Source organism: Colossoma macropomum, unplaced genomic scaffold (assembly GCF_904425465.1).
Source record: "Colossoma macropomum unplaced genomic scaffold, Colossoma_macropomum, whole genome shotgun sequence".
NCBI classification, from domain to species: Eukaryota; Metazoa; Chordata; class Actinopteri; order Characiformes; family Serrasalmidae; genus Colossoma; species Colossoma macropomum.
Window position 1 is genome coordinate 27,441,480 of NW_023494800.1, and position 22,393 is coordinate 27,463,872.

The 22,393-nt window shown below is 39.6% G+C and overlaps 1 protein-coding gene across 1 annotated transcript in view; it reads left to right on the plus strand.

Moving 5' to 3' along the window:
• Positions 1-464: 464 nt before the first annotated feature.
• ppp2r2bb (protein phosphatase 2, regulatory subunit B, beta b) overlaps positions 465-22,393 on the plus strand; it is an 88,916-nt gene continuing 66,987 nt past the window's right edge. Inside the window, exon 1 of the mRNA XM_036587617.1 lies at positions 465-722. Coding sequence (XP_036443510.1) covers positions 644-722 — 79 coding nt within the window. The 5' untranslated portion in view covers positions 465-643. The remainder of the gene's footprint in view (positions 723-22,393) is intronic.

The window sequence follows — 22,393 nt, forward strand, 5'->3', positions numbered from 1 at the left end:
AATCAGACGTAAGATCAATTAAAACGGACTATCGGAAAGAACCGGTTCAGTGAACGGAACCAAACTTCCTATTTCTAAAAGCAAGGAGTTCGAAGGTATCGGTTCGCAAACTGATTCAAACCTCCCATAATTGAATGGAAGGAGATCGAAAGTGTCGGTTCACAAACTGAATGAAACTTCCCATCACTAAAAGGAACAAGTTCGAAAGAATCGGTTCGGGAGACTGAATCAATCTTATCAGTAAATGGGCGAGTTCGAAAGAATCGGTTCGGCAAACTGAATAGAACTTCCCATCACTGTTTCCCGCCCTTTCCCCCTTTCGCTTCCCGCCCTTCCCCCTCGACCCTAAGCCCCTCCCACCAGACTTCTGCAACACGACCACATCTTCGTCCTGCTGCTGGCGGCGGCGGAGGGGAGACAGCATGGTGAACCACACCGACGTGACGCGACCGTTGCCCGTGTCCCCCGGTCGAGAAAGCCCCGAGCGGAGGGTGCACGTTTCTGGCGTGAGCCGAGCCTGAGAGGGGATGCTGCCGTGCTAACGGACCACTAGACCCCGCCGCCGTTCACTTCTGCTTACACACGGCTCCGTCCGGAGAGTGCTACCGCGGACCTCAGAGTGATGCGCAGACGGTGAAGAAAGATGAAATGCTTCTCCCGGTACCTGCCTTACCTCTTCAGACCTCCGAGTACCATCCTCTCCTCGAGTTGTCACACGGAAGGTAAGCACTTAACGACTTGGCAGCTCCGTGTTTATGTGCGTAGCTAGGTGTGTTTCTGTGAGAGAAGTAGCGGACTGTTGACAGAAAAACAACACACTTTGGTGTGACAGTGACACCTCTGCGTTTCCCTTAAAGACTAACTGAGCCGCGTCTTTACTGGCACTAAAATCGCTACTCTGACATTTGAAACTCCAGCATCATGTCGGGGGCACAGATGTTTTTTTCGCCTTCTCATTACATTATTAAAGGGCCCATATTGGACACGTTTCTTGTATTTAATTTTTTTTTACAATGTTTGTGTGGTTTTATCTACCAAAAAACAACCATAAGTCATTTTGCATGACCATTTTCCACCTCTCTTTATCCTTTAGAATAAAATAGGCTTGTTTTTGTCACTGTGCTTTCAAGAGTGACATGTGTAAATGACCTCTGATCTGATTGGCTGCTCTGTACTGCTTGATTCAAAAAGCACTCAGAGGTGAAACACTCTTTATAACTTCAGCGTGAATGGGCGGGGCTAAACTGCCGTAGGCGGGATAGAAGGATATATGTCGGATATTGGGATCATATTGGTTTTGTGAGATGTTTGCTCATAAAAATGTCAACATTGAACAGATATTTAGATTTGGTATTTCAAGGCCATATTTGATGGCATACTCCGTAAAGAATGTTTATTAGACGCTGGGCAATTGACAGATGATAATGGCTATCAGCAATCTCCTGCAGTTCCCATAGTGGTGCAGCCCTGTGTATGACATTACAAGAGCAGTGAATTCAAGTGGATTTAAAATGGACTGTTTTTGCTGCTTTGTTTCTCTATGTGGGACTGTATGGTTAACTACTATATCAAATTCTCATTTCAAAAAAGCAAAATCGTTTTTCCTTGGTATAGGCCCTTTAATATTCCATCATCTGGTGCTGAACAGCATAAGAAGTCCTGCTCCTATACAGTGACTGCTGTTTTACACCGAAAGCACAAGCTTGTAAGCTGCTCACGTGGTCTAAATTTTATATTTTAGTTCTAAAAGGCTTGAAACATTATAAAAAATTGATTACACCCATTCTAACAGTCACTGCCATTTGAACTGCTCACATGTAGTTGTTTCTGCTGTGGAAAATAAACTGTTGTCACTCACCCTTTAGAGTAGAAAACTGAAGCGGAATCAGTTTGGTATCAGTTTTAATTCCTTGCATGTTGATCCAAGGCAGAAAGATTGCTGAACTGGGTTGAAAGAATGGCAAGGCCTGTGCCATAAATTTCAGCGACACCTAGGGTACTGTTTAATGTCTAGGGCTACGTTAGGTGCCTCTAGAACGAAAATGACCCCTGGCTTAACTTAAAACCTTTAAATGAAGTCTTACCATATGTATGAATTATGCAGTGGGCAGGATTGTGTGCATTATGGATGGAGAACTGGGAACTCTATGTGCAATTGATTTATGGTTACATAACTTAGACAGACAAAAAAAGAGCAAGACAGTGTTTTGAAAAGCTGTTGTGTTAAGTGTCTGCTAGTGACAAACTGACAGTAGCAAGGACTTGACAGACTGGCAAGGACTTAGATTCAAATTTGATTGATGTGTTCCCTCACGCATTCTCTTGCTTTATTCCCTTCTCTCTGTCTCTCAGCTTGGATGCACCTGTAAAGCCAAATGTGCTGCAAACATGTCATTATGGTGTATTCAAAGCAATGTTGACAAGCTCAGTGATTTTGTATAAGCTCATGTATAAAGTAGATCCTCAGTCATCCCACTTGTTCACAAAAGAATAATAAATAAACTTGACTGCTATTGGTAATAGTAATGTTTTGAGCTTGTTTATCAGTTTGGTTTAAATGAACTTGAATAAATTGCGTTGTTAAATACTTTTGCAGCAGGCCTTTGATTAACATACCGATTTGCATATTTTAATGAAATTCTAACAGCTGTAATTTACTGTAATTACTCTGTAATTGCATCCGAAAGGTTTTGGTTGGCGGATGCATCAGCTGTGAGTCCGTGGCCTGTCCTTGTCTACCATGGTGACCTGTGTGTGTCTAAGCTCAGATGTTGGCCAGAAAACACTGCAAATGTCAATGGCAAAAGGATTTGTTGTGCTCCCCCTAGTGTATCGGGGAGTGAGTAAATGCTATTACAGTAAAAGGCTAGAGGACGGGCCGCTTTGCCCAGAGTGGAATGCCACTATGTCTCTCTTGAGCATGGTTGATGTGAGTTTTTGCATTGTGTTCATGGGTCACTAGTTTATAAATGCAGCTGTGCACAGTGCACAGTGCACAGTGTGTGTGTGCATACATGTGGATGTAACACTGGTGGGGAGGGTTCTCACTGGACATGTTTTTTGATGACTGAGGTTTTTCCAGTTTTTTTAAATGGGACAGATGTGTTTGTGGTGGACTGCTCCAATTGCCGAGCACTGGTGTTCGGTGACAGGACTGGTGTTGCACAAAAACTATAGCGACATGCTAAAGAATACACTGGAAAATATGTTTGAATGGTTGAATAGCTGAGGCTGCCTCTTCAGACAAGCTAATGAACTATCATGTAACATTGGATGCTGATGAGGACTGTGTGTCTTCTATACAGTGTATTTTCTTCGCAGTGGACAATGTGCAATGTCCTTTGGATAGACAGTGTTATTTGTTAGAGAAATATGTTTTGATTGTTTCTGGACCTAGCTAACATCAGCTAGAGTAGTTAACCTAGTTAGCAATAAAGCTGCACTACATGTGCCTTGGGATGCGTTTGGGTCTAGCTGTTCTGATCCTAAGGTTGTTGAGCATGCATTGTGATTGGATCTATGTGTGCATGTAAACACGATACGCTCAGCTTGGCTACATTTGTCGTGTAATGTTACGTGCGCTTCATCCACAACTTTTAATATTGCCTCTCTTGTTAAACAAGGCATTTGCATGTACATTCAAAGGCCAGCTTATGTTCACAAAAGTTGAAAAGCCATTTGCTGCTTGTGAAGGACAGTACGCAATTCTCTCACCGCTCCTGGTTGTGATTTTATCCCATGTTTTCCTTTCAACTGTGCTCGAATTGGAGCTGCTAATGTACATAACTTGCTATCTTTTCTTTCTTTTTAGCTTAAAAGGCCTGTGCTGTGATTGCAAAATGTTTAATAAAGCATTATAATGCATTAAACACCACATTGCATTTATAGGCTCTGCCTACTCTGCTCAGGCGCCACACCAGACTGATTCAAAATTGTAAATATTGCATGAGATCCAGTCAGTATCTGGCTGCGGAAGCTATGTATGAAAAGGCCAAATGTAAACATGCTGTGTCTTGATTGGATGATGATCCGTTCACCATAACCAGATCACAGTGATCCTTTTATCCGTGCCAACCATACTTGTGCCCAACAAAACTGCCTTGAAACAAACTGCACACAATAATCAAATATGGCTAGTATCCTGAACTGTTTAGTCTAATATTTCTGTTGAAATGAGTTTGCGACAAATGTGTGGGTGGTCTTGATTGCAGTATTTAGTTTTTAAAGCGATCATGCGGAATAAAAAGGTTTCTTTGATACACAGGCCTTGATAAACCTACTAACAAAGATAATAACACTGTATGTACACTAACGGATTAGTTTAACCTCTAAAATGCTCAGGAGCCACCGCTGAGTCCAGGCTTTCTTTCCTCACTCCTGTAGCTTAAGAATAACTCAGCCAATTTACATTGTTTTCCATTACTGAATAATGATCCTTAGGGTGTAATAAGGGGATAACAGTAGAGTCATGGATACCATAACGCTCCTTCATAAAAAAGGGGTATATTGCATCTATTCCACTGTCCCTCACGCACAGCTGGAATACAGTGTTTACATGGCGCATAGCTTAGTCAGACTGTTATTTTCTGACTCTAATCAAATATTAATAGTACACACTGATTTTAGAGTAGCAAACTATTGTCACATGAATGGAAAGCCTGGAGAATGTCTTTACATGTTTGATAGAGCTAGATAAATTGCTTCCAGTAACTTGTACAAACATTGAAATGGTTTGTTTACACTGCTGTTTTTGATAGTGAAGAGGATAAGATACTCTGAGCAATCTAGAAGCAATTGTCATTTAGTACATGTTAATTTGATGTTGATGTAGGACCGGGCAATATGACAATATATGTCATTATCATGATAAATTATGTCACACTACAATACAATATACTTTTCTGAACATATTGTGGATATCATTACTACTAGTAGAACACTGACCAACTGCGTTTTTCATTTTAAAGAGAGCAAAATTATTATTTTTGATAGGATTAAAAAAAATGTAGCAGTACTGGTTCTTTTTTCTTTGTTCCAACTGATCAGGTGTCTGAAAAAATAAATATTGTGCCATATTGTGTATTGGGAAAATTTCTTGAAGTATCATGATATCGCCCACCTCTCTGTTGATGTAAAGACGGTTTTAAGTTGGCCTTTAAAAGGGAAACATTAGTATGGCTGGATGATTATAAAATCAAGTGCCAACTTGTATTAAAAATTGCAATCCCTTAAGGTAGGGCTGGGGTGAGTTTGTCAGGCACAGCTTTCCTTATGACTTAATTATATAAAATCCAATGGAATCTCTTTCATTTGTTATAAATTCTACACTTTTGTCACAACATTAGGTAGGAAACATAGCTACCCTCCATTTTTTCTCGTCCGACCTGGTTGAGTGCTAAGGATAATGATGGGCACAGATACTCCTGTAGGTCCTCGCATCAATAAGATCTGCATCTTTGCCAAGAGAAGGAGAAGGCCTCTGCCGGCCAGCCAGCTCCAATTTCCAACCCCACCCCCACTCTCACGTGGCCAACGTATTAAAGTAGTAATGCAATTAAACGCTCCCAGCTAAATGTTTTTTTCTTGCTCTCTTCCTCACTCTCTAATTCTCTGCTACATCTGATCTATTTGTTTTTTGTTTTTGTTTTTTTCAAAAGAGGCAGAAATAGCCAAGCACTTGTTCCATGGTCTGAATCCCTCCCCCCGGGCACTATGAACAATTTGGGGGTTGTTTCTCAGTGCCAACTATTTTGGATGCTTGTTTTCCTGAGCTCCTTTGGTGCTGTTGCTTTCTCCGCCTCTGTCTGCTGCTCAGGCATGATTGATCAGCTCTTAAAAGGTTTGGGTTACCCTCCTTGCCTTACTTTTGTTTTTACGCCAGATTGGTGTCTGGGAGCCTGCCTTCATGAGCAGCTGAGCCTGGGGAGAACAGGGTGTGCCGGCTTTCCCCAAGCACTAAGAGAGCACAGGAGTGGCTGCAGGAACATAATAGAAATATGAAAGCAGTGCAATCAGACTAGTGTCAGGCATTGATCTCTCTGCCAGAAGGATATTATGGGGGAAGAGAGAGAGAGAGAGCAAGAAAGAAGGACCGAGAGAGAAGGACAGGCGAGTAGACTAGTGCTTGCTTTTTGATGGGTTCAGGTGGATAAGCTTGTATAGGGTGGCATGATAAAAGAAGCAAGCTGTCCATCATAGAATCCCATGAGTACAGATGGGGAGAGAGAGAGAGAGGGAGAGATAGAGAGAGAATGAAGAAGAAGGTCGGGGTTACGAATGATATCGATACACTGCATTTTCAGAAATTTCCAGAAAATGAAGGTACAACTAAAACATTCACTGTTATTAATACTTAAGATTATTCTGAACAGGGGCATAGATGCTTTTCAGAGATACATAAAAATAATGAAATGATATTTACAATATTGTACATAGCGAATCAATTGTGGGTGAGTAGGAGTATATATGATTACGGATATATTCAGATGTCCAAACTAATCTTAAAATAAAATACATTTATTGTGTATTTTCTTACCATTTTTAAACATATTTTTACTGAGTATATCAGAAAATGTCAGGACATAAGCAAATGATATTGCGTATCATGTTTAATGAAAAATTACAAATTTGTAAGGTGTAATGCTAAGGCCTTTCACAGTTATTACATAATCACCTGATCACAATTATTTGAGCTGACCACAATTATTTCCCACAGTTTTAGCTTTCCCAATCATACACAAACAAACAGAATGTGATTAATAAGGTGCATTTTCATCTGTCATGTTGAGGCAAATGGGTGTAAATAAAGGACAGCAGGAAAAATGACAAAATAAATCATTGGTCTGACAGAAACAACAGAAGATCTGGCTTCTGATTGGCACCTTCAGAGGGCAGTGGTGAGTTATCTTTGTTTATTTGAACTGGAGGTGTATTTGTTGTCACATTTTTTTAACTTGGATTCCTGTAAGCCTTCATGCCAATTTATCTGTTTGTGACTTGGAAAAGTGTGCGTTCGCAGCAAGCTAGTACTTGTTTGGCTTCTGCATTGTGTATAAAACTCTTTACATGTGAATTAAAGTGTTGTTTGGTTAAATGTGTCCTTTATTTTAAAAGTGGATGTGAGCTATGGCAATTCATCATGACTATTGCACCAAAAAATTACATAAAAGCAGTTTGATAGAAGATCTAACACAGAAGGATATAAACTTACAATTCCAAGTATTCCTCCATATTTAGCTGTGCCACACCGAAATAGCTTATGATAAACAAAAAAGTCAATAGTTTAAAAAGATTAAAGGACGCTATAAATGGACTTCACTGAAAAGCAACTTGGAGAACTAGAAGCTCTTGAAAAACTCAGACGTTCAAATAGATTTTTCCTTCTTGAGGGTACGAAATTTCCCAGTTCCTGCTTGGTCATAAACACAGCATAAGATATGCAAGTCCAGGTTATTTATTCAGCTAAGGGCGTTAAATTGCATATACCTAAAACGTAAAGATAAATCAATCAGTGGTCAAATGATCAGGTACACATCACCTCTTATGCTAGCTACACTCAAAAAAACCAATGTTAAACCATCCATGTCTATGTTTTTTTATTTATAACAACTGTTGGGGTATTCAAATTACAAATACAATTCATTTAAAAATGTGGATGTTTAAATACCAAAAAGAGTTAAAAACAATGACGATCTCTTGTAGAGAGGTTACTGTAGAACTCTGCAGTTGGATACAAGCAGAGAGCTGTTATGTGAGGCTTAACTCTTTCATGGTCGCTCTTGAAGGTCATGTTAGTGCGTGTAGTGTGTTAATGGGATGGGAGTGCAGCGAGGTGAGGGGGATTGGGTTAATGAAAAAGGATAGGGCAGGTCATTCTTCCCGCCGGATGCACTCGAGCTGTGTCAGCAACAGTGAGAACTTGGGGCTAAGAATGGATCAAGCAGCCAAAAGGTTAGAGAGAGAGATACAAAGAGTTAAGGTATAAGATAGCAAAAGAAAAAAACAAACATGGAGGCTGGGATCAGTAGTGCAATGTACACACTAATCAAGTACACACTGAAAAGTGGTGGTTCTTTAAGGGATCTTTAACAAAAAAAATTCAATATAGAACCATGAACACACAAAGAACCCTTTGTATGATTAAAGGGTTCCTTGTATTGTGAAAGGGTTCGTCAGGTTGATTGGGAATGTGCTGTAGATGGTAGAACCTTTTTGAAAAGGGTTCCATTTTTCCATCTTCTGACATCGTAACAATAGAAGAACACAATGTCATTACAATGTCAACTTTGACACAGTAGAAGAACTCTTTTTGGTGCTATATAGAACCCTTTTCAAAAAGGTCCTATGTAGAACCATCTACAGCACATTCTCCATCAACCAGACGAGCCCTTTCACAATGCAAAGACCCCTTTAATCATGCAAAGTGTTCTTTGTGTGTTCATGGTTTTATATAAAACCATTTTCTTTGCTAAAGAACCCTTGAAGAACCATATTTTTTAAGAGTGATAGTGGAAAATTGTGATTAGCTGACCTGATTACGCTTAGCCAGACTAGATTAGCTAGCAGATAGCAACTTAAATGCTTAGCCAGTTCAATAAATATCTTAATAATAAATATTTAATTAACATTACATTTTTGGTAATTTTACCAGATATATTTCATTCAGAGTGACAATTTAGAAAGTATATTCTGTCCTGTATTTGTTACTGTTCACTTTGGGTCAAATTTAGTTCTGCCAGGCTAGTTAAAACAGGGACCAAACATACACATACATGTGCCTCACCTGGAGATTTCATTCTTGATTATCCCCTTGCTGCAGTAGAATGGGAATAGTGCTTCTTGCCCAATTTTGAGATTATAAAGGGTTGCCAACCTATTTCTGCTCTAGACAACCAGCCTGGCAACGGCGATCGTTTTAATGTTTGTGGGTGTTTTGTTTTTAATTTGTTATCCACCTTAAGGCAGGTGAGGTTAGAGTTTTATTTGCATGCCTATACACTACTGGATGATTGGATACTTTGGAACGGTGAAAATAAGAAAAATGAGAGAGAAGAGAGGCCTGAGAACCAAAGAAAAAAACAAGTCAGGTTATTGTTTTGAAAAACTAGAAACATTGCCATTAACCAGATCTCTTTTATTTTTCAGTTTCAGCCTAATCAGTCAAACTCAGGATGTACCAATACTGATACTAACTCTAAACCAATATAGCTTACATTATATTCAGGTAAAATCACCAAAAAACATGCCCAGCTTGACTGAAATCCATCTGTTGCTCTGCATACTTTGTTAGCCCTTTTTTACCCTATTGTTCAATGGTCAGGACCACCACAGCGCTGCCTTGACACTGACGTGGTGGTGGTGTGTTAAGTTTGTGTTATGCTGGTACAACTGGATCATACACAGCAGTGCTGCAGGAGATTTAAATGCTGTGTCCACTCACTGTTTTAGTTTTTTAGTTTAGTTTATTTTGCACAATTTGAGCATGAGCATGAGCAAGCCAGTGGCGACAGTGGCTTGGAAAAACTCCATAAGAGCAAGAGGAAGAAACCTTAAGAGGAACCAAGACTCAAAAGGGAAACCCAACACCGGAGAGCAAAACAAAAACACAAGAGGTATATGAATGGAGAATAAGGTTTTAACAATAGTATAAAATATTAAAATACAGAAAAGGAAAAGCAGCTGAAATAATGGCTATGATTGAATAGTTTGAGTATGTGCAGCAGCAGCATCATCAGGAGGTTCAGTTCATGCAGGTGAAGTTTGTACAGTGTTGTACAGCAGGAAGCTCCATGGTGGTCAGACTGGTCCAGGAGACAAGTGAGCAGTGTGCACCCGATCAAGGCAGATGAAGCAACAGCATCAGACCGCACAGGATGGGCAGTTGTTCAGCTTGGCAAACAAAACACACAGAGAGTTAGTTTTGTTTAGACACTCCTACCTTTTTGGCCCACTCTGTAGATGTTAAGTCAGAGGCAATAGCTCATCTGTTACTGCACAGTTTGTGTTAGTCATTGTCTAGTCCTTCTTCAGTGGTCACAGGATACTGTTGGCTGAATATTTTTCTCAGTTCAGCAGTGACACTGCTGTGTCTGATCTGGTCATACCACAAACTCGTTTAGTCGGCTGCTATGCCAAAGGTTAAAACAAACCTAAAGGCTATCATTACTCCAGGAGACCATCAATGTCTCTCTGATGTTCGCCCCCTCAATAACAACCTGGACTAACATTCTAACAACTCAGACTGTAACTGACTACACAGCAGGAGATGAGTGATTACTGAAAGAAGCTCAGCCATTCAGGTAAGTGGCTGCTGTTAGTCTGTTTTCCACTGTTTGAACATTGTTAACTGGATTATTTTTGGAGAACTGGAATACTTTAGAAAGAATTCAAGCTTGTATGTCCCCCACTACCACTGCCTTCCCAGAAAATACTTGTGCTACAAGTTTTGACATGAGCATTTTTTACTGCCTCTTGTCAACCTACACCGCCATTGTGTTCTTAAGTTCTGTCTACTGGCGCACATGCACACGTCACTCAACAGTGCATGTGCCTGTCGGAAATAGCTTCATTGTATCAGTCATAGGAAGCAGTATTCCCATCGCTAATACCAGTACTAGGTGTTAGTTTCGGCGCCAATACGTTATCGTTATCAGTGCAACACTAAGTCAAACACAGCAAACATTTGTTCTTCTTGACATCTCATTTCATTTCTTCTCCAAGCATCTTCCATTGCCTTGAGTGCTCAAGTTATTTTTGCAGAGCATTCCGGAGCATTAGAGGCAATAAACACAGATGCTCTCCCTGTGTATAAGAGGGATTTCTTGGTCTGCGTCGTGTGTATGTGTGTTGATCAGAGAACCTCTCTGGCTGAGCTATTGTTTGACAGCCTCTCCTCGGCTCGCTGTGCCGAGGCGGAGAAGTCTCGACTGGGGAACTTTAGCAGACATGGAAGTGCTGTTGGAGATGGCTTACGGCACACACTTGTTGTCAGTCAAATCCCTCAGCTCTTGTGTTATTAACTCACAGTTCCAAAGAAGAAGCTTTGTGAGTTGCTTTGTGTTATACGAGACCCTTACTATCCTGTTCATAAAACCATCCTAAGACCCAGTACTGCTGTGCTCGATGATATAAAAATAGCCTAATCACATCAGTTGCTTAATGTAATGACCTTACATTACATTATGTTGACATGGCCATGGGCTTTGATCAGATGAAGGTCAATAGTGATTTGATTGGATCATGACCGCTGGTTTGCAAACAACAGATGAAACCATAGTTTAATTTTAAATGAAATGCAGTAATGTGTCATGTTTCATTTTAAATAAAAGGTGATACATTATTGCAAGTGGAAGGTGGAGGCATAGTAACCAACCCCATTTGGTGCAATGCTTGCATGTCCTCAGGGCCACTATTGAGGTCAGTCACTTCACACTGTTGAGATCAATACCATAGCATCATAGTCAGATGCTAGTGTTTTCACTGAAGGATTGACTGGTTTTTGTGTTGTCTATTATATATGTTATAATCACAACTGATTATATGCTGAGTCTGAGTTCATTAAAAATAGAAGCACTATACAGATGTGAAGTTGACTCAACAAACCTACTGCCCAGAATGCCACATCTAGCTTTTGCCTAGAAAGCACCAAATTATCATAATTGTCTCACGCTGTAATCACAGTATGGTCCAGTTTGTTTGATTAGGCCCGTGGTCATCATGTACATTTGTCTGTCTTGTCTGAAGGATGCTCTTGGTCATTCGAGAATACTTGTCTTAGACTGAAATAGACTGGTTGTATATGGAAGGTCTCAGGGGACCAGTTCTAGGAAATAGCCAGGGCTGGCATCTGTGGACCACAGTCCTCTGGGACTACTGGCTGGCCAATCAGGGACCACTGTCTTTTCTGTACACTCCTCCCCTTCAGCTGAGCCCACTGACTCTTAACCCTTATTGGCTCTGATATGATTAAGCTTGCAAGGAGCCATATATGCAGTTATGTAAATGTATTGGGGTTGCTCTGTTGCTGATCTAGAGAAAGAACACAAGGGACCCTGGTGTGAAATCCCTGTCGGTTCAATGGGCTTCTTTGTGTCTGAGAAATTCATAAATTCTGTTCATAAATGATCTGCTGGCGAGACAGATTAAAGTGTTACGAACCTAGTTTGTTTGCTAAAGTCAAATTGTCAGTTTTAAATTCTGTGACATTTTGATGTGCTTTGGTTCATTATGCATTGTAATAGTCAAAGCACATCAAATTACAAACGAGTGTTCATAGATATTATATATTTGACAGGTATACATGCACTCAGTTATGTTCACATTTACCTCCATTAGAGCTAAAAGACAGATCAAAATGAATTGAATTTAACCAGTCAGGCTGCCAATGCCTAGCACTGCCAAACAAAAATACATTCAGCGGTCTTTGTGTCAAAATGTATTCTCAAATACATTGCCTTGCCATTCTTGTATTGGTTGTCTATCATTATTAGCAGCAGCTTGTGCTGGAAGAATAATATGAGTGTCAAGAGTCAAGTGATAAAATGTGCTGCTGTTAGCTGACTGCTAGAAGACGAAAGCATGTTGTATTCCCTCGTTTGGTGTGGGGGTATTTTAAGAATAAGTTTATTTGGTTTATTTTATTTGGCTTGTTTGGAAGCAGATCTGCAATGATTGTTCAGTTGTCTAATGCACATCGGAGTACGGCTGGAGTATTCACACCTGTCAAAATGAACTGAACCAAAAAAAAGGTTGATTTGTCTGCGCCAAACATTACCCTAAAAAATTAAAGACCTTATTTATACCAGGCCTGTAACATTTATATTACAGAATACACAGTAAAGCACGTATTTCAATGTGCCTGTATGATCACAACAAAAAATGACTGTGCTTTAGTGTGAATACTTGTGATCTAAATACAAACCAAGCACTTAGTGATCAGAACAGTATGAACTGCAATTACCAGGTCTCCAGAAAGTCCTCACTGTTAATGAAGGTCTGTGGTAAGCACGACCTTAGACTCCAGCAGAAAAGGGTTAGCTAAGCTGTTTAATAAAGAATGACATTTCCCTCAGGTGATGGAGCAGACACATTTAGGTTCCCCATGCATGGCGCCCCTTTTATTTTTTTCATAAAGCCGCTTGTGTCTGTTGTGACTTTGATGGAATGGAAAACAGAGGCAGTTACTTGTGCTTTGTACTCAGCCAGCAATGTGATGCAATTATTCATGGGGGCTGGGGGGAAGAGACTTAAAAAATATGATTTATAAGTAAAAGATATGTATGTTTATTTTTGTTCTCCCTGTTGCTGCAAGATTTAGTCATAACAAACAAAAGGGTGGCAGAGAGAGAGTGAGAGACAGAGAGATGGAGTGAAAGAAAGAGAGAGAGAGTGAGTAAGTTTGCTAGTTTTTGACTCACTGCTGTACCAGTATTTGTTTGGCAGCTGGAGATTACAGGCATCCTAGTGATTAGCAGGAAGCTCTCATTTTCTTTCTTAGTGGGAGTTCTCTACCCAAGAACTGTCTCAGAGAATAGACCCGTCATAGCAATGATAAACAAAACAATCACCAACACTTACAGAATGAAAATGACCAATGCAAAAGTTAGCCACTGTTAGTATTCAGTTTATGGGGCCTTGTGGTGATAAAGCACTAGTTCCTAAGAAAGGTTCACCAAGTCTTCAAGGCTAAATATGTGAAAAAAATGTTGCTTGATAAAAAGTTTTAAAACCGCCGAGCTAAAGTATGAAGTGTTTGAATGCTTGATAGGTTGCCGTAGCAGCAGGGGCATGGTTGGGCATAGGCTGGAGGTGGCAGAATTGAGTCTTTTTTTATTATGTTGTAAAAAAAAAATGGAGGTGAGAAGCCAAGCAGAGGAAGCACCTCCCCAAAGTCTGACAAAGGGGAGATGTATCCTTACCTTGGCTTTTCCATTTCATCATTATTGATAGAGGTGCCTTTTCTGGCTAGCCTTTCAACAAGTCCCATCCATAACTTTACATATATGCTGATAAAGAAAAAAGGTTTAAGGACTTAACCCATGAGTTTTGGTTTTGGTTGTTTGTTTTCTCCACAAGTACATCATACTGTTCACTTAAGCCAGGCGAACAACGTCTCCGCAAGACGTATGCTAAGGCCTTAAACCTGATTTGTACTCCACGCATCATGAAAGTCACAAGAGGCAGCGTGACTAAAATGACGTCACACACCCAGACACGCCCCTGTGTGAAAGCTCCGCACGTCTGTTGATCGCCAGGTCATGCCCACAAAAAAATTTCTAACTCCACGGCGCTGCCGACGCGGACACCCAAAACAGAAATGGGGAGACTTTTCAAAAGGGATACCTAGTGGATAGGAGATTATCATCGCGCCTCTGATACATGATGCTCTCATTGATCTGATTTTTATACAGTCTTTGTTGTGTCAAAAGTCAAAAGTCACTGACATTGACGAGACTGAAAATCACTGAGAAACTTCGGTAGCCTAAAAATACATTACTTCCCCACACCATGTAAAATCTAATCCCTCCCAAACTGAACCTTAGTTAGATAACTGAATATGTCTAGATAAATATGTCTTTGTTAGTGTTAAATCATTTGATTTCGAGCTAAACGTAATGACATGGAGATTTGAATGTTAAATTAATGTTTAGAAAATGTAGGTCTTTTTTCCTCTGGGAACAGCTGTCTAAATGTTAGCATTGGGAGGTTACTGATAAAATTCAGTATCATGGTATTTTCAAACATATCACAGCCTACCAGGTGATGTTAAAGTTTAACATTAATAGAGCTAATGAATTCATGCTTCATGAGTTTCCTTATTTCTACGGATTTTAAGCAAATGGTTTAAATATAAACCGTCAAGGATTGCATGCCATGAGTAAAGTGCACAAAATTAAATGGCCTTTATCTGTCAAATATATCACTAAAAATATCAGTAAAACAGGAAATGGTATGTGAATATCACAGTATACTGCTATAGATTATATATCACCCATCACTGTGCTAAATGTATGGCATGGAAATTTAATTTGATGTCATGGAAAAGTCATGGAATATCATGGAATCCCACTGTTTAAAAAGTGTACAAACCCTGAACTCTGTAAAGATATTTATGCAAAAAATTGCAGTAAAATCCTTAGTTGCAGTCAATCTTGCCTTGTTCAATAATTTACTAGTTTTCAGCCAGGTACACTCTTGAAAAAAATGTTTTTTCAAGGATTCTGTAGTAAAAGGAGTGGTTATGTTCAGAGCTGTGAGTTCTGTATAGAATTATTTCATGCTTAAAAGGCTTGCATGATGAAAAGGTTTTTCAGATTGATTGAGAATGTGTTGTATATGGTTCAGTATAAAGCCTTTTTGAAAAAGGCTCTATATAACATACAAGCTTGACATTGTGAAAATAAAAGGAACTGTTTTTGGTGCTATATAGAATCGTTTTCAAAAAGATTCGCTATAGAACCATAAGGCGAGTCAAAGGCTGGCTGTCAAACTATCATTCTTAGCTAGGCTAATGTACCAAAGGCCTTCCTGCACCCCAGGCCCTATTTAAGTTTCAGCTCCAGCTGTGGGCTTGATGTATTGTGTAATCGGCCCAGCAGTCCGGTCTGAGATGCCCTGTGAGTCCGTCAGCAGCCGAGGGCAGAGCATCCTTCCCCCACCAGCCATGCATAGAGAGTCTATTTATTTCTGTGTGGGAGAGCAAAGGAAAGCAGCAGGAGAGGAGAAGGAGAAAGAGTAGATAACAGAAAATGTAAAAACACCAAAACAGGTGCTGATATGTGATTTCTCTGTGTGCCTAAAGCTCAGGGTTTCTACTGCTAAGTCTCAGCTAAAATGTATATGCTTGTCCACTGATATGCCTGTTGGGGTGATTGTTTTAGCTTACTGTCCAAAGTAGCTGCTTTGATAACAATGAAGGGATCCACTAGCCAATTAAGACATGTGTTTGGTCATGTAGATTTATAATGTAGAAAATAAGGAAATGATATTTCAACACTCATATCTTTGTATCTGGATGGTCTCCTGTAAATACATAATGGAGAAAATAAGAAAATTATACTGTAACACTACTATCTTTGCATCTGGATGGTCTCCTGTCATTGTTAATTTTGCCATGCCCATACTGCAAGGTAGGATCTTAGTGTTGGCTTGCATAATGAAAGAAGGGGAAGGTCAAATAAGTGAAAAAGAGTTTTCAAAACTTGGGTTACATTTATTTTATTTTTTTTTTAATATAGAGAAAATGGGACTCCTAACAATTGTGCAAGTCCTAGCAGACCACCAAAACTGTCACTCTCAGATAAACAGTACTTAAAGCTTTTATCTTTGAGAGACTGGAGAAAATCAAGCTCCACTATTGCTTAAAATCTGAAAAAATCGGATTTTACAGATATCATAATCACTGGATGTGTTTGGAATAATCTGTATCATGAGAAGCAGAAAATGCAGACTTCTAAGACTGAACTTTGGAGGAAAATATCCCTGCAGAGATCTTCAAAAAGCTGAAAACAAGTCTCCCAAAAGGAATGGAGGCTGCAATAAAGACAAAGGCAGTACTGTTGTATTGGACAGCATTGAAATTACCACTTAAATAACATGCAAAAAAACTTGGACTTCTCTTGGATAATTGTTTTAAGAATGAATGTTAAAGAAACATGGTGCACTCTGGTGCCTTATACTCTGGATTATCCACAATGCAGGTGCTCCAACCATGGCAAAAGGATGTGTTTGTCTTCACCATCCTTTTCTAAAATTCTTATGGATTTTGAATTTGAACCAGTTATGTGGCGTCTGGAACAGTGCTGAAGTCCAGCATTCTCAGCAATCTAATTCACTAACCTTTGGCAACTTTTACAGGGGTCAGTGCTTGAGTAGACAGTCTGATTAAAACCTGGGTGAAGTAAATCCTTAAGCACATATATTGACTGTGTGGCACTTTTCAGCATGGTTAAGTTGCTTCTCTACATAGTCCTGTTTTCCTGCTTCTGCTGTTTTGTGTGTGTTTGTCTGTCTCAGGCTCTTCAGGCTTTCTCTGTGCCAGCTACCCTTTCAATGTCCTGATCTTACTGCTTGTTATACAAGCCTGTTAAGCAGTGAGTCATAGCTAAGAGTGAGAAGGGAAGTGCCCAGGCTGTCCATGCACACGCACACACACACACAGCATGCACACCCAGATCAACATCGATCACATATATTGCTCAAACACATCCCCACTCAACAGCACAAACGTCATCTCATCATTAGCAACTCAGTGACCTGGAAGCCTTTGAAAACAAATAATTAAATACCCAAGGGAAATTGTTTGAGCAAACATTTGTCGTTTATCAGTGATAAATCAGCACTCTTACCCGGTGAAGAGAGCGTAAGACAGGTTAAAACTGATGAACCATTGATTATTTTTACGTAGGCATGACAAATCAGACATTTTTTAGCACCTAAGACACTTTTACATAGAGAGATTCTTTAGAGCCTGAGAATCTTATTTAATCATTCTTATTGTGGCAGTCTCTTTTTGGTAAATTAATAGTGTACTTAACTAGAGAGGGATACATTTTTTAATTTATTAGCAAATAAGATATTAGATGCTGACATATCACACACTCCCATTTATTATGCTAGAATTTCTCCCAGATTTTTCCACAATTTGTGCTAACAAGCATTGCTTAAACAAAAATCCACTCAGTCTCATCGGTCATTGACAAGGTTGACACCTATATCCTTTTTTGCTGTCATTGCTGTAGACCTTTATCACTTTATTACTGTAACCTTTATTACTGTAACCGCAGCAAATCTGTGGTAACTAAAAGCTTCCACTTTGCACACTAGTCTCCACTGTAATACTTCCTCTTCTCTTTTCCATGCATTTCTTTCTTCCTCTGTTAGGATTAAGGATGGATGGATTAGTCTTGCATGGCTGGACGTGAGTCTCAGGGGTCAGGCGTCTGTGAGCATGTAGGACAAACTGGCCCAGCCCACCATTACATTGCGGTTTCTGTAAAGATTGTTTTGAATAGAAGCAGTGTAACTTAAAATGATTAGAAGACCCAGGAACCCAGCAAAAGGTGGATAAGACCATGTCATCGTGGTGATGGGAATAGGTATAGGTATATACTATTGCTTTTGTTAGTTTGCTGCCTGTTTATTTATACATAGGTGTGCTGTGAGCACCATTCAGTAGAAGTCATTGCTTTAAAGGTCAGTTAGAAGTTGTATTGAACGAGAGGGCTATAATCTTGGATCGCATCCTATTATAGCGACATACTGCACTGCTATGGATGGTTTGAAGAAGTCAAACTTATAAAATGCATTAACACTGTCTCTCATGCCCGTTTCTAAAATGTCTTCTGATTTTTGGCTATGACAGCATGTGTATGCCGCTGAAAAAAATGAACCAGTAATATCATTATTTACCTCTACCTGTCATCGAGAGTAAAATCCTAACCAGCTCATAGCCCTTCTGATACCGTTTTTCGCTGAGAAATACGTCATAGCATGGAGGAAAGATGTGTTTTGATTTCTGATTCACACTGAATTTGAAGTGTTAACTTTGAGAGCCCTTGTTCTTGCATATAAATAATACATTTCAACAGTTCAAATGATCACAGTGCTTTCATTTAGTTATAGTCAGTTTAATGAGATGTCTATGTTGTATTCATGAGTTTTTGAAGGATTTATTGGTGTATCTGCAGACAGCAGAGGCCACAAGCTATGCGGAAGCAGACAGTGTTGACAAGATCATTGTTTCTTGCTTAGTTTAGAGCTGTCTCTCCTCTGACCTGTGGCTCTTTGAAGAGCGGCTCTCATTTCTGTTTCCTTTTTTGATACTGAGAACTTCAGCACATCCTATGGACCTGGACTGCATCCAGGTATACCAGAAGCAGCAGTGTTGGCAGAATGGGGTTGTTCAGGTATCAAGTGGCTTGGCTCTGCCTGGAAAAGATGTTCTCTGTGAGACTCAGGATCCTTTACTTAAACTGTGTGAGTTTGTTGTGACAATAAAAGCTAGGACAGTCTAGACAGCCTCTTGGGCCCTAAATTCCACCGCTTATGCCAAGCTGATGCTTCATAATTTTCAGAGTGGCTTACCTGGTTCAAGCTCCACCTCAGTTCAGACTCCTTGTTATGTTCTTAAAAAGAGGACACCTTTAGGGAGATGTTCAGGAAAAAAAAAGATCTGCTTCTACTCACAGCCGTTGGACAACAGTAAGGTTAGGACTGGGTGCAATGGGGATGTAACTGGATATTAGCGACAAGTGAGAAGTAAGCCAATGACAATGCTTCAAAAGCCGGTAACCACTGTGTGGAGAAAGAGAACTGACAGAAGGCTAGAGAGAATTAATTTAAATTGAACTTTCATAATAACTGATGAAGTAGCTTGTATACAAACTAATTTACAAAAAAGTTGGGCCAGTATATGAACACTACAAACACTACAAAAACAAAATATGTAATGTTTTACTTTATCAACTTCATCTTTTTTTCTTTTTTTTTGTAAAGTTTTGTATATTCAGAAACTAATGCATATTATTTTTAGTCTAAAAATATTACTCATATATCTCTATTCAAAATGATAAGCCAATAACTACTATAAAATCTTATGATAATAGTGCTCTGTAAGTTCAGGAAATAGGTAATTATATGAAAATAGAATCACTGTTGTCAACAGCATCTGGCTCTCTGTATACTTACTGATACAGGCTAGCATTTACTTGGTAAAACTAGACTGTAAATAACCTTTCACATTTCACTATATACTTTCACACATTTATTTTCTTTGACTTTTATACAGGTAACATTTTAAGGTTCACTGTTATGTGACACATTAGTTTGGGAACTGCATCTTCTATTAATTCAAAGTCCTTGTGATGATTTATGCTCTGAGCTTTGTTAGTTATGGTATTACTCAATATTACTGGCCTGATGGATAGCTGAGCACTGTGATCTTCCCTCGTGTCAACAATTAAGTAATTCCCTTATCCATCACATTGTAGCTCGGAGGGTTTAGATGTGCCTGAGTCATATTTGCACATCAGCCAAACAGCAATCACAGCACCCACGGCTGACCTGCTTCTCCTGTCTCTTCTGTGCCATCTCATCAATTCCGGCCCATTTCCAGAACACTCAGCAGCATGTTCAGTACCCGCTGGCTCCACCATGGATGCTTTATGTAAGGGCCATGTATATCATCAGTGGGGCAGAACTAACTCTGGATGAAGAAACAAGATTACAGAAGAGGTGAAAATGTGAGTGAGGAGGAGTGGAATGGGAATCGTTAGATTTGAGGTGCATGCAGATGTACATCTGGAGCCTGTTGAGGACCCATTGGGAAATATTGATGAGCTGACAGAAGTGCTGAAAAGATGGCATGGTTTTATTCAAGCTCTCTGTGAATCCGGTCTTTTGATGCGGAAGATGGGGGGCTCACCATTTGGTGGACTGTTATAGCAGCCCAATGAAAGGTCCTGGTGCCAAAGTGAGCAGTTTTGTCACACACAGGGCTTTTCAGCAAGGCCTGGCGAGCTTTCAGAATTTGCTTTCAGAGTGCACTAAACAGTGTTTGCAAGCTAGTTAGAGCCTCTTGAAATTCACGTGCAGTGTTGAGGCATTATGGTTAATGATGTGCCTCAATGAATGTCAGTGCACCACAGTGTGAAATAGAGTGTTCATTTCAACTGTGACACATCATACATTTATTCCAACAGCTAGCAGCTTCTCTCTGCTTGAGAACAACAGTTGCAAATGTTGTTTCGTGTCAATTTCTAATTTGTCTCATACATGCATCCGACAAACTTGCACATCTACAAGCGTCAAACATGACTGGACTTTAGTAAATATTGCAGTTATTTATGGTGTCCATGCCAGCTTTTTCTCTCTAATGTTCATTCTCTCGATAACAGTGTAGATTAACACTACTTCATACTGTAACTGACTACACAGCGGTAAATGAAAAGATGAAACTGAAACTGAACTGAAAGATCAGTCATTCAGGAAAAGGGTTACCATTTGGAAGTATTCACTGTTTGTATATTACCTTATCTGTGTTCATTTGTGGCTAATAATTTGGGTAGAATTTCGGGCTGTATATTGCCCACTACTAGTGCCTCAAAATACTGACATTATAGAATTTGCAACGAACATTTTGAATAATGAAACAATTTTTGTCTCAAACATGAACTAATTCAACGCTGATGAAGTGTTACTTGCTTCAGTCAAGCTCCATCTACTGGGGCACAAGTACACATCACTCAATAGCATGCAGAAATTGCTTCATAATTTCGGTACTGTCTATTGCTGGTGCTGATGCTGATGCTGTATTCAAGTGTCAGTATTGCAGCAATGCGGATGTAGTATTGGTGCAACACTATCGCCCACTACTACGAATACAGTGCTTTGCTTGAATTCTGAGAGGTTACAATGTAGAAACTAAGATTACTGTAAAACACAGCATAATCTTTTTGTCCAAATGTTTGTTAAACAACAAATAAGAGCCAGTGCACATAATAATAAATAATAAAACATTATTTTGTAGTTCTGTGTATTGAGTTGAGTTGTATTGCCATCTGTGTCTTCCAGTACTGAACTCAAATGAAAAGAGCACTTCTTCTTTAATGGCGTAGCCATATATTCTGTCTTTGGTGTGACCAGTATCACATTGCAGAGAACGCCAATACCAGAGCCTAGCAGTCCCTCATACTGCACAGGAAGCAGTGGTCAGTGTGTCTAAGTATAGAGCCACTGTGCACGACTGCAGTTTCTCATGATTAATATCTATCTCTATGTCCCCAGGAAATATCGTGGGCAGCTGGAAACCAGTGCTCATCACTGTTTAATGCCCAGTTACAGTGTTCACTGTTATGGAAAACCCTCTTGCCTACTGATTCAAGAACGTTTTCTTCTCCAGCTGCTCCCTTTGGATCACGTTTAGTTAAGCAGTAAAGCTGCTACTAGATCAGGCAGCATCTTTCCATAACCCAACTGTATGTAGCCTCACAAGGCACATTTTATATGCTCATTTGAGGCCCAGCATGATGGCTACCAGTATGCAGCAGCAAATTGTGTTAATAGTATCTGTAGCACATTAACTGTAAATGTCTTTTTATGATTTTTTGAGCTTGCAGATGAAAGATACGTCCTTAATGTTAGAGGAAAATAAACAGGCACTTCCGTTGACTGTTGTGCGATCTTTGTACTGATTTCTTTGTTGTTGTGTTATGTCTAGGAAAGTGAACTTTAATTTTGTGTGGAAAGAGTGGCCTGTACCAAACAAAAAGCTTATGCTTGGCACAAGAACGTCTTTTTAATCAGTATTATTTGATGAAACCACTGCTAACACAAGTGTTTATTCTTGTTCCCCTTCACCTTACCATAAAAGCTAAACTGCTGTTTTCAATGAATG